Raw genomic sequence first — 15,187 nt, 5'->3', positions numbered from 1 at the left:
AGAAATGGACAGGACAATACTACCTAATTGTAATACAATTATTTTAAAACACTGAATGAAGCTGAATGTGGGCATAAATGAAATCAGAAAGAATCTGCTGGAGGGATGGGCCAGCTTACCCTGGGCCTGAGCCTCCAGGTTGGCAGAAGCACCTAGAAGCTGGCTGCTGGCTTCCATGTGTCTGTCCCTACCTGGTGGATCTAGGCCAGGCCCAGGGAGCTGGCCGTCACCAAACTCACACGTGCTGCCCAGGTGCCGGCAGGTCCAGTGCGGGGAGAGGTCAGGCCCTTCCACGTACTCCCTTTTTTAGAGGGGAGGGTGCCAGGGTGGAGGGGGCCACTCTCATGGGAAGCACCCGTCCCCAGGGCCTGGTATCTCCTAAAATGTGTGTATTTGGGAAAGTGGGTGTTGGCTAGTGTCAAGGAAGCTCCTTCCTGCCCCCAAAGTCTGTGCTCTTGTATAGTGACTTCCATAGAGGAGCACCATGCATTGGGAGGCTTCCTCCAAAAAATGACCGCATCTGCAAATGCAGGCTGACTGCATACAAAGCTCTGTCCCTACAATGTCCAAAGAGAATTTCCAGTTAGATGTGGAGACTTTGGCTCTGTGCAGAGAGGCAGGCAGCTGGCCTTGGGAGGGGCCTCCCAGAGTTTTGCTCTTGGATGAGAGAGGGAGGGACACTTTCACAAACAGGAAAAGCTGGTCTGGGGGCCATGAGACCCTCCACTGTGTCACTTAGAGATAGGTGACATCCATTTGGGGAGCAGAGAGAGAAAATAAAGGGAAAATTGGGAGGGAGTTTATTTACAACAGCTGTGTTGATGTGTAATTGACATGCAATAAACTACCTGTATTTAAGGTATACAGTGTGAGAAGTTTGTCAGCTGTATATACCTGTGAAGCTATCACCAAAATCAAGATAGTCAATATCTGCTTTGCCCCCAAAAGTTTCCTTATGCCCCTTGATGCCCCTTCCCTCCCTCTCTTCCCCACACCTCATCTCCAGGCAACCTCACTAGATTAGTTTGCATTTTTTCAGAATTTTATGTAAATTGACACCCTACAACATAGTGCTTTTTTATCGTCTACCTTCTTAGACTCAGCAAAGTTACTTGGAGATTCATTCGTGTTGTGTTGTGTAATAACAGTGCATTCCTTTTAACTGTTGAGTAATATTCCATTGGATGGCCACCCCACAGTTGGTTTATGGGGCACTTGCTGCTGGATATCTGGGTTGTTTCCTGTTTTGCACTGTTACAAATGAAGCGGCTCTGAGCATTCGTGTTCAAATCTCACGTCTCATGGGTAGTGTCCAGGAGTAGGATGGCTGGATCATATGGTAAAAGTGGGTTTAACTTGGTAAGAACCTGCTAAGCCATTTTCCAAAGTGGGTGGACCATTTTGCATCCCCACCAATCACCCTGCATCTTCACCAACACTTGATTTGGGCAGGTGTATAGTCATAGCTCATTGTAGGTTTAATTTGCATTTCCCTAATAACTAACAGTGTTTAGTATCTTTTTGTAAGTTTATTTACCATCTGTACATCTTCTGTAATGAAGAATCTGTTCAAATCTTTTGCTCATATTTTAATTGGGTTGTTTGTTTTACTGTTGAGTTTTGAGAGTTCTTTTATATATTCAAGATAAAAATCTTTCATTACATACGTGATTTGCAGGTGCTTTTTCCAGTCTCTGGCTTGCTTTTTCATTCTTTTACCACTGCCTTTCCAACTGTAGAAGTTCTTAATTTGTTGAAATCCAGTTTAGTAATTTGTTCTTATATGAATTATGCTTTTGATGGTGTATCTAAGAAGTCTTTACCTAAGCCAACAGTCCCAAAGGTTTTCTCCAGTGTTTTCTTCTAGAAGTTATATGGCTTTATACTTTTCATTTAGGGGTATGATCCATTTAAGTTAATGTTTTAAAAATATGGTATGAAGTATGGATTGAAGTTCTTTTTTTGTATATGGGTGTCCACTTCCACCATTTGTGAAAATACTATTCTAACTCTATAGAATTCATAGAAATCATATCCTTTGCTGAAAATCAGTTAACCATATCATATTAGCCATATATGTGTAAATCTATTTTTGGACTCTCTTTTCTGTTCCATTGAACTGTTTGTGTATCTTGATGCCAATACCACGCTGCTTTGATTTAGTTTTATAATAGTCTTGAAGTCAGATAGTGTAAGTCCTTACTTTTATATTGTTGTTTGTTACAGAGTTGTTTTAGATATTCTAGGTCCTTTGTATTGCCCTTGGAATTGTAGAATCATCCAGTCAGTTTCCACCAAATAAAAAAAAAAGCCCACTGAGATTTTGAGATTTTGATTGAAGTTATATTTGGTCTTTAGATCACTATGGGCAGAGGTCAGAGTCGATGTCTTCTGATCCATGAATGTGTTATATTTCTCTCTTTATTTAGGTCTTTTAAAATTCTAGCAGTGTTTAGAAATTTTCCATAAACAGGTCTTACATATCTACTGTCAGATTTATCCCTGATTATTTATTTCTTGATGCTATTACAAATGGCATGAAAAAAATGTTTCCATTTCTGAAATGTTGGTGGCTAGTATATAGAAATACAATTGATTTCTGCATTTCGTTCTTATATCCTGCAACTTTGCTAAACTTAGTTCTAGTCACTGTTTTGTAGATTCTATAAGATTTTCTTCAGAGACAGTAATGATGTCTGCAAAGACAGTGTTCCTTCTTCCTTTCCAATCTGGAGGGCTTTTTAAAAATTTTTTCTTGTTTGTTGTTTGTTGCACTCAACTAATACAATGATGAATACAAGGTGGTATCATCCAGGCCTTGTTCCTCATCTTAGGGGGAACCTTCAGTCTTTCATCATTAAGATTTTTGGTGCCTCTGCTTATCAAGTTAAGGAAGTTGCTTTCCTATCCTAGTTTGCTGAATGTTTTTTACCGTGAACATTCATTATTCATTGAATTTTGCCCAATGCTTTTTCTACCTCTATGAAGAAAACCATGTGGTTTTTCTTCTCTAGTCTGTTGTTACAATAAATTACACTGACTGCTTTCCAAATGGTGACCCAGCCTTATTACATTTCTAGGATAAATCCAACTTGTATGTATTATATTGTCCTTTTTGTTATTCTAAGAATTGGTCTGCTAATATTTTGTTAAAGATTTTTTCATCTGAGTTCATTAAGGTTATTGGTCATTGGTCTGTAATTTTTTTCTTGTATTGTCTGTATCTTTTTTTGGTATCAAAATACTGCTGGCCGCATAGGATAAGTTGGGAAGTGTTCCATCCTTTGTACTTTTCTGGAAAAGTTTGTATAGAATTGGTATTATTATTTCTTTAAGTGCTTGGTAGAATTCTGGGTCTATAGTGTGTGTGTATGTGATTGTTTCTCTTTTTTTAGTTATTTTTTATTGAGATTTAATCCGAGTTGCTTTTGTGTCCTGGTGTCGCTGCTCCACAGAACTTGTGCAGTCCTTTCTCCAAAATGCCAAAGGAGACCTAGATCTAGGACCAGCCCATGAAGGGGAGGAGGTGGAGACGCCCAGCTGATGTCCTTGATCATCAATGCTTTCTACTCGAACAGAAATCTTTCTGAGGGGGCTCATTTCAAACTTGTGGGACACTCTGGGCAAAATCCAATATGAGAGCTTGACCAACCCCAGCAAGTTGGACTCTGAGAGGAGCTGTGCATCAGTCTCATCCCCAGCAAGCAAGACTGATGTTCACTATTGTGGATACCGGCCTCGGGATGACCAAGGTCGACCCAGTCAACCACCTGGGCACCATTGCCAAGTTGGGCAGCAAGGCCATCCATGTGCTGCAGGCAGGCGTCAACATCCCGATGATTGGCCAGTTTGGTGTCAGCTTTTGCTTTGCTTAGTTGGTGGCCAAGAAGGTGCCAGTGGTCACCAAGAACAATGACGATAAGCAGCATGCCTAGGGGTTGTCGGCAGAGGCTTCTTCAGGGTTAGCATCAACACAGGCGAACCCATGGGTCATGGAGCAAAGATTATTCTGCGTCTGAAAGAAGACCAAACTTGGAGGGAAGAGGAATAAAGGTGATCATGAAGAAACATTCTCAGCTTGTTGGCTATCCAGTTACTCTCTTTGTGGAGAAATAACTTGATAAAGAAGTAAGTGATGGCAAGGCTGAACAAAAGGAAGATACAGAGGAAGAAAAGGTGTTTGATGATAAAATTGAAATAGAGGATGTTGGTTATGATAAAGAAGAAGAAAAGAAGGTTGGTGACAAAAAACAAAAACAAAAGGAAAAAGTAGATCAAGGAGGGTCTAGTCTCTCCAGAACATCAGCCCCTTCCAACATGAAAAAGCTAGAATGGGCGTAGACCAAATACCCCTAAAGAGCGGGATAGAAAGATTAAAGGTGACGGTGGAATTATACAGAGAAGGTAGGGTCTAACAAACGGAATATGATTGCTGAATTATTAAATTGGTATTTCTTTTAGTCCCCAGTATCTTAGAGCAGCTACAAGTAAAAACCTAAAATGATGGATTTGTAACCCATACCAAACTCTGAAATCTGTTCTACAACTAACTGTCGTGCTGTGCTTTGAAATATTTATTCCTTCTAGCCTCCACTGTTCTGGAGCAGCTAGAAGGAATAATCTGAGAGGATGGTATAGTGGCCCACAACAAACTGTGGTATCTGTCCTGTAACTACTTGTTGAAGAGTGCTTTGAAAACTATTGCTTTTTTCTTTCTTTCTATGTATATATGTTATATTATACAATAAAAGAAGTAGTTCAAGGAAAAGTACACAAATCAAGAAGAACTTGATTGGAGTCCTGGCAATATTACTCATGAAGAATATAGAGAATTCTTTACTAATGAAGAATATGGAGAATTCTTTAAGAGCTTGACCAACAATTGGGAAGACCACTTGGCAGTGAAACATTTTTCATTTGAAGAACAGTTGAAATTCAGAGCCCTTCTCTTTGTCCCAAGACATGCTCCCTTTGACCTGTTTGAAACCAGAAAGAAAAAGAACAGCATTAAATTGTATGTACACAGGGTTTTTATTGTGAGTAACTGAGGCGCTGATCCCTAAGTATCTGAATGTCCTTAGAGGCATGGTAGACTCGGAGGATCTCCCTCTAAATATTTCCCATGGAATGTTGCAAAAAAGTGAAATTTTTTAAGTTATCAGAAATAATTTGGTCAAAAAGTGCTTACAGCTCTCCACTGAACTGGCAGGAGAAAAGAACTACAAAAAGTTGAATGAGCATTTCTCTAAAAATATTAAGCTTGGAATCCATGAAGACTCTAACCAGAGGACACTTTCAGAGCTGTTAAGATATTACAGATCTGATTCTATTGATGAGATGGTTTCTTTCAAGGACTACTGCACCAGAATGAAGGAAAACCAAAAACATACCTGCTACATCCCTGATGAAACCATGGACCAGTTTGCCAGCTCTGCCTTTGTGGAATGTCTCCAGAAGCATGGTCTAGAAATAATCTATATGATCGAGCCTGTCAACAAGTACTGTGTCCAACAGCTGGAGGAATTTGAGGAGAAGACTTCAGTGTCTGTCACAAAGAAGGTCTGGAACTTGCAGAAGATGAAAAAGAGAAAACGAGATAGGAAGAGAAAAAAACAAAGTTTGAAAACCTCAGCAAAATCATGAAAGACATCTTGAAGAAAAGAGTCAAAAAGGTGATAGTCTCAAGCCGATTGGTCATGTCTCATGTTGCATTGTCACAAGCACATACGACTGGACAGCAGTTATGGAAATAATCATGAAGGCTCAGTGATGGGTTGCATGGTAGCAAGGAAACACCTGGAGATCAAATCCCTGACCATTCCATTATTGAAACCTTAAGGCAGAAGGCAGAAGCTGACAAGAATGATAAGTCTGAAGGATCTGATCATCTTATTTTGTGAAACTGCACTCCTGTCTTCTGGCTTCAGTCTGGAAGACCCCCAGACACATACGAACAGGATCTGCAGGATGATCAGACTTGGCCTGGGAATTGATGAAGACAACTCTACTGCTGATGATAGCAGTGCTGCTATAATTGAAGAAATGCCATCTCTTGTGGGAGATAATGATACCTCACACATGGAGGAAGTGGACTGAGCTCTGCTTGCAGAATATGCATGCATGTGTCCAGTAGTTGCTCGTCATTTCCAATCATAATATATTTTCAAGGATTACTTTTTGTTTATTTCTGTTAACATTATAAAAATCTGTATGGCATGACAACTACTTAAGGGGAAGATTAGATTTCTTTCTACTTCAAAATGTGATACTGTGATACTTGAGGCACTAAAGCAGAGTTAGTAGTTCTTTGCTCGTTTCATGTCGGCTTATTTTAACTGGTTGAGGTAACTTGTTGTAAGACGTATGTAACCTCATGTTAGCTTTGTGGTCTCAGTGTTTAGCTAGCAAGCAGATTCCTTAGTGAACCACTTCTCTGTCAGTGAAGTGTGTGTGTTTTGAGGCGTGTACCTTGATGTTTAAAACAAGTCTTTAATGATTTGAGTTTTGTCTTTGAGAATCTACTTTTTAACCCTTGCATCTCCTATAGTTAACAACTCTGCATGCACTAGGCCTCTAGAAATTAGCATGTTAAACCAACTCAATGGGAGCAAATATCCATAGAGCTTGTTTTCCAAAGAAAAATATGGTTTAGAATAGCACAATTCTAAGACTGTCTATGCTGTTGTAAAGCAGAGGAAAGACTCATCCAGGCCTATGAGTGGAAATTTAGTGCCCAAATCTTGTTCTTCTTAAAAAGGTGATAACACATACTGGTGAATTACAAGAAAAGTTGTACGAAAAAAGAGATTTAATCCACATACCATAAATTTCACTATTTTAAAGTATACAATTCGGTGGGTTTCACTATATCACAAAGTTGTGCAACCATTACCCCTGTCTAATTCCAGAATATTTTCATCACCACCACCACCACCACCCCCCCCCCCCAAAAAAAAAAACCCCGACAACCCTATACCTATCAGCAGTCACTCCCCATTCCTCTTCCTTTAGTTCCTGGAAGCAGGAATCTACTTTCTGCCTGTTTGGATGATTTGCCTATTTTGGACATTTCATATAAATGGAATCTTACAATATGTGACCTCTTTTGTATGGCTTCTTTCGCTTAGCACAGTGTTTTCAAGATTTCTCCACATTGTAGCATGTATCTTCTTTCTTGTAGCTGAATAGTATTCCGTTGTATGGCTGTACTACATTTCGTTTATCCATTCATGAGTCAGTGGTCTGTTTGAAGGTTTGTAAATACAAATCAATCATTTTAATACATATAGGACTATCCAGGTTAAAAATTTTGGGAGTTTATGTTTTTCAATGGATGTGTCCATTTTATCTAAATTGTCAAGTTTGGTGGCACAGAGTTATTTATAAGATTCCCTGACTATGCTTTTAATATTTGTAAAATCTGTATGGACGTTGCCTTTCTCATTGGTAATTGGTGCCTCCCTCCTTTTTTCCCTATTCTTGTATTTTATTTTTTACCTTCTCCAGGACCCACCCTTGGGTTTCATTTCTTTTTCTCTATCATTTTTCTATTTCCTGCTTCATTGGTTCCACTCTGATTTTTATTGTTTCTTTTCTTCTGCTTATTCTGGGTTTTATTTTCTTTTTTTTTTTATATATAGTTTCTAGTTAAAGTGGACACAGAAGTCATTGATTTGAACCCTTTCTTCTTTACTAGTATAAGAATGTTTTAAATTTCCCTCTAACTATGGGTTTAACTACATCCCACAGGTATTTGATATATCACACTTGCATCCAATTCAGAGTACTTCTTAATTTTCTTTTTGATTTCTTCTCTGATCCATGGGTTATTTAGAAATGTGTTATTTAGTTTCCAAATATTTGGGGATTTTCCAGATAACTTTCTGCTGATAATTTGTAATTTAATTTGATTGAGGTCAGTAGTAGACAGACTTTGTGTGACTTGAGTGCTTTCGTATTTGTTGAGACTTTGGGGTGGGGGTGGGGGTACAGGATATAGTCTATCTTGGTAAATGCTCTGTGTGCCCCTTTGCTGGTAGGCCTCTGGATGCCCCCTCCCTGCTCTGCACTTAACCAGTGGTGTAGGTCTGCCCCTGCAAGAGCCTTCAGGATTCAGGCTCATCTTTGACAGGAACGTTGACCTTGCAGCTGGGTCTGGGCTGAAGCCCTATTCTTACCAGCTCCTAACAGGGCGGCTTCTAGAGAAGTCAGTTAACCTCTCTAAGTCTCAGGTTCCTCTGCTAAGAATGAAGATAATCGTGACTGTAGAAAGGTTGAAGGGCAAGCGAGGGGCTGAGGGTGGTGGGGCTGAGCTGGTGGCTGAGCTGAGGGGCTGCCCAGCACTCTTCTCCCCCCCCCCCCCCACTTGCCAGGTACATGACATGGGCCTGGCATGGCGATGCTTAGTAAATGCTCTTTGAAAAATGAGTATCACGGCAGGTGGGAAAAGAGACTCATGGCCCTGCCTTGCCTTGCTCCTCCCAGGCCTGCTGTAGCATCATGTGGGGTAAGTAGGGAAGGAAGTGTGAGTTCTAGCACACAGGATCCACAGCCTTACTGAAAGGCCATGGTGAGCTGGGAGAGCTGCTAGGGAGGTCCTGTGTTTGCGCAGCTGCTTGTCACACACATCCTGCTGGGTCCTCTGTGCATGGCCCTGGCTGGCCCTTGGGATGCAGAGAAGGCTCGGCTTCTGGAGCTCTTGTCTGGGGCTGGGAAGGGGCAAGGGCAGGGACACTCATGCCCAGGTGCTGCCAGTGCAGGGTCGGGATCAGTGTTGAATGGAGAGCTGGGCTCAGGGTTCTGGTGCCCGTGGAGTCAGGAGCTAAGGAGGCTGAGAAGGCGGTGGACAGTTCGGACTGAGGGACCAGAGAAGGCAAAAGCATGCAGGTGTGAAAACAGAGATGGTGCAAATGCAGGGGTTGGTGGTGGGGGTGGCCTGGGTGGATGTTGCCAAAGAGGTATGTCGAGGTCAGTGCATGAGGTCACCAGGGGCCACGCCAAGGCAGTCAGGCTCCTCTGTGGGCAGTGGGGAGCCATTGGTGGTCTGAGAAGGGGAGAACCACCAGGCTGGCACCCACCAAGCCAACTCTGGAAGCTGCCTGATGGGCTGTCCTTTAGGTTGCCTCTGGACAAGGGAGAAACTGCCATTGTTGGGAAGGCTCTGAAAGAAGTAGGGGCAGAGATGCTCTCTCGGGAGGAAAAGGGGGCTGAGGGGGTGGGGGTGGTGAGGCTGCAAGCAAGTCTCCCAGAACTCAAGGGCATGACATCCGGAGCCAGCTGGGGGTGAGTCTCTAGGCGACCTTCCCACCTCTGCTCACAGACCCTGTACCCTGTTACATGCTCTCAGCTTTTCTCCTCACACCCATTCATTCGCCCTCCCTCCAGCTGAGCTACTTGCATCCGTGTCAGCAGGCACTGCTCACTCTTCCTGTCCCATGCCTGTCAAGAGACGGTAGCTGTGGCCGGCACCGAGGCCCAGCTGGCTGGGGCAGGGGCACCTTTGGGCCGTGGGGCACAGCCATGGCCGTCTAGAGCTGCCTCTGCAGCCGGGGCTGTCGGTGGTTTCCACAGAAGGTACCTTTGGGCAGGCGGGCACCCCAAAGCCTGGTTTCCCCATTCACGTGGGCCTGGAGCTTCTGGGAGGGCACCCCACCCCAGATGTCCACTCTATTGGTGGTTTCGCCATCCCAAGATGCGTGGAAAGCACTGCAGGTGGGTTCAGAGGTGATCAGGGGGTGCACAGACCACCTGAGGGGAGGGGTGGGGATATGCATCAAGGGCCAGAAAAGTATTCCTACGGTTTGACTCACTCATCCCTCTTCTTACATTCTTCTAAGGAGATACTTGGTGATGTGGAAATGGCTTTATCCCCAGAGATGTTTATTACAGCACTGCTTATTAATTGGGAAAGGTCAGGGATAAAATCCCGATGTCTAAGAAGAGGGTACCGGTTGAGGAAACGTGGTTACAGCTGGGGAATGGATGCAGCCATTAACAGTGATGATGCAGAGTGTCTCAGCATAGGAAATGCCACCTGTAACGTGAAGAAAAAAATAGGAAAACGGCATTCAGAAGTCTCTGCATAGTTGCTTTAAAACCATCCCTGCCCTTCGAAATGGAAGCTAAGACGTGACGAAGGACGACTGATTTCTGATTTCTGGGGCTGCCTGGATGTTTTTTTGTTTTCATCTTCTCTTTTCTGAAATGTGTTCTGTGAATGTGTTACTTTTGTGATGAAAACAAAAAGTTATAACGAGAAACAAGCTGGGAGTTTGCCCTCTCCCCCATCGCCTGCCTGGGGTGCAGCAGGGTCCCAGCACCGCCCTCTGTGTCTTGCAGGCCTTGGGAGCCATCACTGCAGTCCCTGCCACAGGTCCTCAGGTCAGCTCCTTGCAGAGGTTGGCCGGGCAGGGAGCAACAGTGCTACCTCAGGTAAGCAGCCCGTGGGGGCCTGCTCCCACCGTGTCCTGGCCCCGCCCCATTCACTGCCCCCTGGCCCTCACCCTGCCCCATTCCCCACCCCTCATCCAGGCCCCACCCCTTGCTCCACCCCTCAGCCCCTGCCCCACCCTCGTCTGGCACCCTCCCTCCAACCTCTCCCTCGGGTCCTTACAAGGAGCGGTTGGATCACATCTTTTTTCTCAGTAGTGAGCGATTGTGACATCAATTTAGGAGTCAGGACCAGATTTTTTTTTTTTAATGAAATAGTCTAGGCTACAGTGGAATAGTCTAGAAACCATGAAGATGCATCATAAGCATGGCTTTTTGAATAGTGTCTCTGTCCTGAATCACGACCTAATGTATACATACATTTTTTTCTTTAAACTTTTGATTTTGAAATAATTTCAGATTTATAGGAGAGTTGCCAAATTAATATGAAGTCTAGGATGCTCCACCCCCCCATATCCAGATCTATTAATTTTAACATTTTGTTCCATGTACTATATCATTTTCTCTCTCCATCTGTGTCTGCATCTACTTTCTAAACGTTTTAGAGAGGCAGTGTGCATCATGCTCCTCGGATGTACACACCCACGTACATTTTCTAAGAACAAGGCTTGTGAAACCACCTTCAATTCGTTATCGACGTGGGTATAAACCTTGCCGTATTGTACATGTTTAATTATGGTTGTGGTCGAGAGAGCGGGAAACTCTGGACGAGGTACTTCATTCACGATGTAGCGCAGGTGCTGGTTGTGACCCAGGAGCCCCCGTTTCTGGGCTGGACGTGTCGGACAAGCTGCTTGACCTCTTTCTGGGTTTAGGTTTCCTCCTCGGCAAAGGGGCCGCCGAGGTGCCCGTCCACGTGTGTGAGTGTTGGCTCAGCCTGCTGACACGTTTGCAGCAGTGCTCACCCCACAGCTGACACGGCTTTGTTGAGCTCCTGCAGTGTGTGCCGGACCTGCCTGGGTCTGCCCTCTACTCGGGTGTCCTGGGGCCGCAGGGCTGGGCCTGAGTGCAGCCAGCTTGGGGACGGTGTGGGGCTGTTATCCGGACCTTCTCTTCACAAGGCAGCCTTCGCTGCCTGTAAGGAGTTTGGACTCCAGGGGAAGGACTGATGAGGACCCAGACCCCTTGAATCCAGCTGCACGGGCTCTCCCTTTGACTCTCTCAGTGCAGCCCTCCCCTGTTCTTCCCTCTGTCCTTTGCCTGGTCATCTGAATTGAGCTGGGAAAGAGTCTGGGGACCACAGCGTTGGCCAGTCATCGCAGCCTGACCCTGGGTGGCCAGTCATTGCAGCCTGGGTCAGGGAAGTGGTGTGTAGGGGTTACTGGGAGGTTAGAGAGCCAAGATCATGTTGGTTGTGTGACTGTGGATGAGTCCTGTGGCCTCCCGGAGGGCCAGCTCTACACAGGGCTGCCCTCCGCTGCGCCTGCCAAGGCTTCATCCTGCTGTGCGTGTCTGTCTGTCTTACCCAGCATCTGTCCCTTCCTCCTCAGGTTAGGCCAAAGACTCTGATTCCTGATAGCCTCCCCGTCACCCCGGGCCGGGACCGGCCACTCAAGCAGCCCCCGACATTCCAGAAGGCCACTGTGGTCAGTATCAAGAACCCCAGCCCAGCCCTTCCAACCGCCAACAACACCGTCAGCCATGTGCCAGCGCCCGGCAGCCAGCCCCAGGCCCTCGCCGAGCCAGCCTCCCTCACCTCTCCTCTGAGCAGTGCTGGGGTGGCCTATGCCATCATCTCCACCTCCCCCAGCAATGCCACCGCCATCGCCCCCAACACCGCCGTGTCCATGGTCAGCGACAGCCTCAGAGTCCAGCCCCTCCTCATCAGTGCCGACAACAAGGTGGGTGCCCTCCTGGCCACGGTGACCACCAAGGCGCAGTGAGCCAAGCAAGTCTGTGGCCAAGCAATGGCAGGTAGTTGAGCCGTGAGTACCTGAATGGGAAGAGAGCAACTCCCTGAAGGAAAGAGCACAAATGAATGATGAAACGAATAAATCTGTGTGTGAATGAATGAATGACCATGTGGTTGAAAGAATATGAGGCTGAGTTAATTAACTAGAGTGGAAAACCAAAGACTGGTCAAATGAATGAATGAATTACTTCATTCATTGAAATAACTAATTAACTAATAAAACGTGTGGCTGAGTGAATGGACATAAGCCTGCCTAAGACCTTGGGTCTCTGCTGGTGGAATCAGGTTATCTAAGGCATTCTTGGACCCCAGATGCTTGAATGGGAAATCTGTGATTCTCTGCCAAGATTCAAAACTAAGCTTAATATCCCCTCCCTGTTGCCCCCTGAGCTCCTTGGTGATTACAACTGGATGAGGCCATGGAGTAGATGCCATTTCCTCAGTTTGGCCTCTTTCCCTCCTCTCCCAGTTCAAGGTCCACTGGCCACCCCTTGCTTGCTTCTGGCCTGTATCCTTTCTGTCTCCCGCCTGAATATTTGCGCTTGACTTTTTTTTTTAATATGCTGTGTGGTGAGGTCACATTTCATTATTTTTCTACGTAAGTATCCCATTATTGCAGCACCATTTGTTGAATTTCTGTTTGTTTGCTTTTGGAAACTGCATGGACTGGAAATTGAAAGTGGGTCTCCTGCATGGCAGGTGAGAATTGTACCACTGAATGATACTCGCACCCCTGCACTTGACTTTCATACAGCATTATATTATCACATAAAATATCTCCCTGGGAGTCCTGTGCTTTCAAGCCCTCCCACCCACCAGCGGCTTACTGAGGGCTCCTGAGAGCCTAAAATTAAAGTATCATTGTGGTCCGTGGTTCAACCCTAAGTAGCAGCGAAGAATGGGGGCCCAGGACAGTGCCTGAGTTAACACGGGTACTTCATAGGGCTTGTCAAGAAAGTACCTATTTCACTCCAACCACACCAGCATTCGTTGTTGACATTTTAAGTAATTTTTGCTCATTGGTGAAGCCAAGCTGCTTATTACTATAAATTGAATTCCTTTGATTATCATTAAGCTTGGATGTTTTCCCTGTATATTTTTTAGGGATTTTATCTCCTTAGGTGTATCTTGTTTGAGGATAGGCTCTCCACTTTCTCTATTAGAGAACTTAATGTTTTCTTTCCATGAATATAAAAAGGGATGCTTTTATTTTCCAGCCAGGGAAAACTAGGTTTTAAAAATCTGATGCAATAAAGAGCGAAGAGTTTTCCCTTTTGCAAGCAGAAAAATGGAATGTATTTTTCTGTTTATGCTCAAGAGCCTCAAATTCATAAGGCAGCCAGCCACCTTGTACTCTTCAAAATAGAAATACAAGTTCAGGTAATCCCTGGCCTGGGCTAGACCCTGCTGACTGATCCAGGAATGATAACGTTCTTTCCCATTCCCTTTCCAAATAAATAATTTAATGTCATGAAGCCCCAGACAGAGGGGAGGCCTGCCCAGAAACAGGCTGGGCTGAGTAAGTTGATCTCACACTTGGTTTTTAATCTCAGACTCTTTTATCAAACCACATTATACTTGAACCCTATGAGGGTTGGCTAAAATGGGGCCACTTAGGTGAAACTGGGTGGGTTCTGGAGCTCCCCCCCACTCTTTTCCCCCTGCCCCAGGGTTTGGCAGGGCCCTCAGAGAAGAGTGACAGAAACAGAGGCCCAGGAGGCCAGGGGCAGTGCCCTCAGGGCCTTAGGTGCCATATGACAGACAGAGACAGACCCCTCGGGTTCTGCCCCCCTGCTTCCTAACTTGAAGGCCTTAAAAAGGAGCAGTCGGATATCTTCTGCTTCAGTTAACGTGCATGGAGTTGGGCATGGAGACCAGTTCCTCTTGAGCCCTTACTGCAGGAGTCCTCACAGCTTCCCTGGAGGTGGGTATTGTACAGGTTTTACTGATTGAGGATGTGAGGCTCAGAGAGCCCAAGTCAGTGCCCTGGGGATGCACAGCTGGATGGGAGTGGGGCAGGGTGAGACCAGTAGGCTGCTCTGGTTCCTAAACCAGGCCAGTGCCATCTCACCCAACTTCCCCACACCCACCCCTTGTCTCTGTGGGAAGGGCTGTGAGGGGAGCAGGAACAGGTGCCGGACCAGGGCCCCTGTGGACCCGGCAGCTGGTGCCTCCCATGCTCCTCACTCTTCACCCCACAGTCCGTTCTCACTCCTTTGGCCCTCTCACCCCTCTACTATTTCCCAGGTCATTATCATTCAGCCTCAAGTTCAGACGCAGCCCGAGAGCACGGCGGAGCCGCAGCCGTCCACAGAGGCGCCATCTCAGGGAGCACAGGCCACCAGAAAGAAGAGGGAAGACAGGGCGCTGGGCCAGGAGAACCCTGAGGTAGGTTGGCCGCGGGTGGGCAGGGCCCTCACAAGCCCAGGGACACAGCGACCTGGTGGGGTCCCCGAAGTAGAATAGGGCCCCACTTTTGCATCTCTCGATTTATTTGCTTAGCTGCAGAGCAGGTCGTGGTTAGCATCTCAGGTTTTAGAGCCCAGCTGTGGTATTTGAGTCCCAGCACCTCCCCCTTTAGCTGCATGACTTGAGCAAATCACTCATTTTCTTCTCCATAAAATGGAGAGCATTAGTCTTCCTCATTGATGCAAAGTTATCTTGTCAGAGACCCTGGTGGACTATTGGCTGCCAGACAGCATTGCTGGAACCCTGCTTGGGCCCTGCCCACCCTCCCCTCTGGCAGCCTGGCTCTCAAGCGGCTCCTTGCTTTTTCTCTGTGCCCACCAGACAGTTGTGAGCATCCAAGCCTGGAAGAGCGGGCCC

At 45.7% G+C, this 15,187-nt stretch overlaps 1 protein-coding gene and 1 pseudogene across 2 annotated transcripts in view; both read left to right on the top strand.

Annotated features, from left to right (window-relative positions):
- PHF21B (PHD finger protein 21B) overlaps positions 1 to 15,187 on the top strand; it is a 139,819-nt gene that overhangs the window by 71,751 nt on the left and 52,881 nt on the right. For both annotated transcript variants that reach the window (XM_077169141.1, XM_077169142.1), the window contains exons 3-5: positions 10,339 to 10,431; positions 11,940 to 12,290; positions 14,609 to 14,749. In XM_077169141.1, coding sequence (XP_077025256.1) covers positions 10,339 to 10,431; positions 11,940 to 12,290; positions 14,609 to 14,749 — 585 coding nt within the window. The remainder of the gene's footprint in view (positions 1 to 10,338; positions 10,432 to 11,939; positions 12,291 to 14,608; positions 14,750 to 15,187) is intronic.
- LOC143689606 (heat shock protein HSP 90-alpha pseudogene) lies at positions 2,365 to 6,488 on the top strand (annotated as a pseudogene).

The sequence above is a fragment of the Tamandua tetradactyla genome, chromosome 7 (assembly GCF_023851605.1).
Source record: "Tamandua tetradactyla isolate mTamTet1 chromosome 7, mTamTet1.pri, whole genome shotgun sequence".
NCBI classification, from domain to species: Eukaryota; Metazoa; Chordata; class Mammalia; order Pilosa; family Myrmecophagidae; genus Tamandua; species Tamandua tetradactyla.
This window is presented reverse-complemented; position numbering and strand designations above follow the sequence as displayed.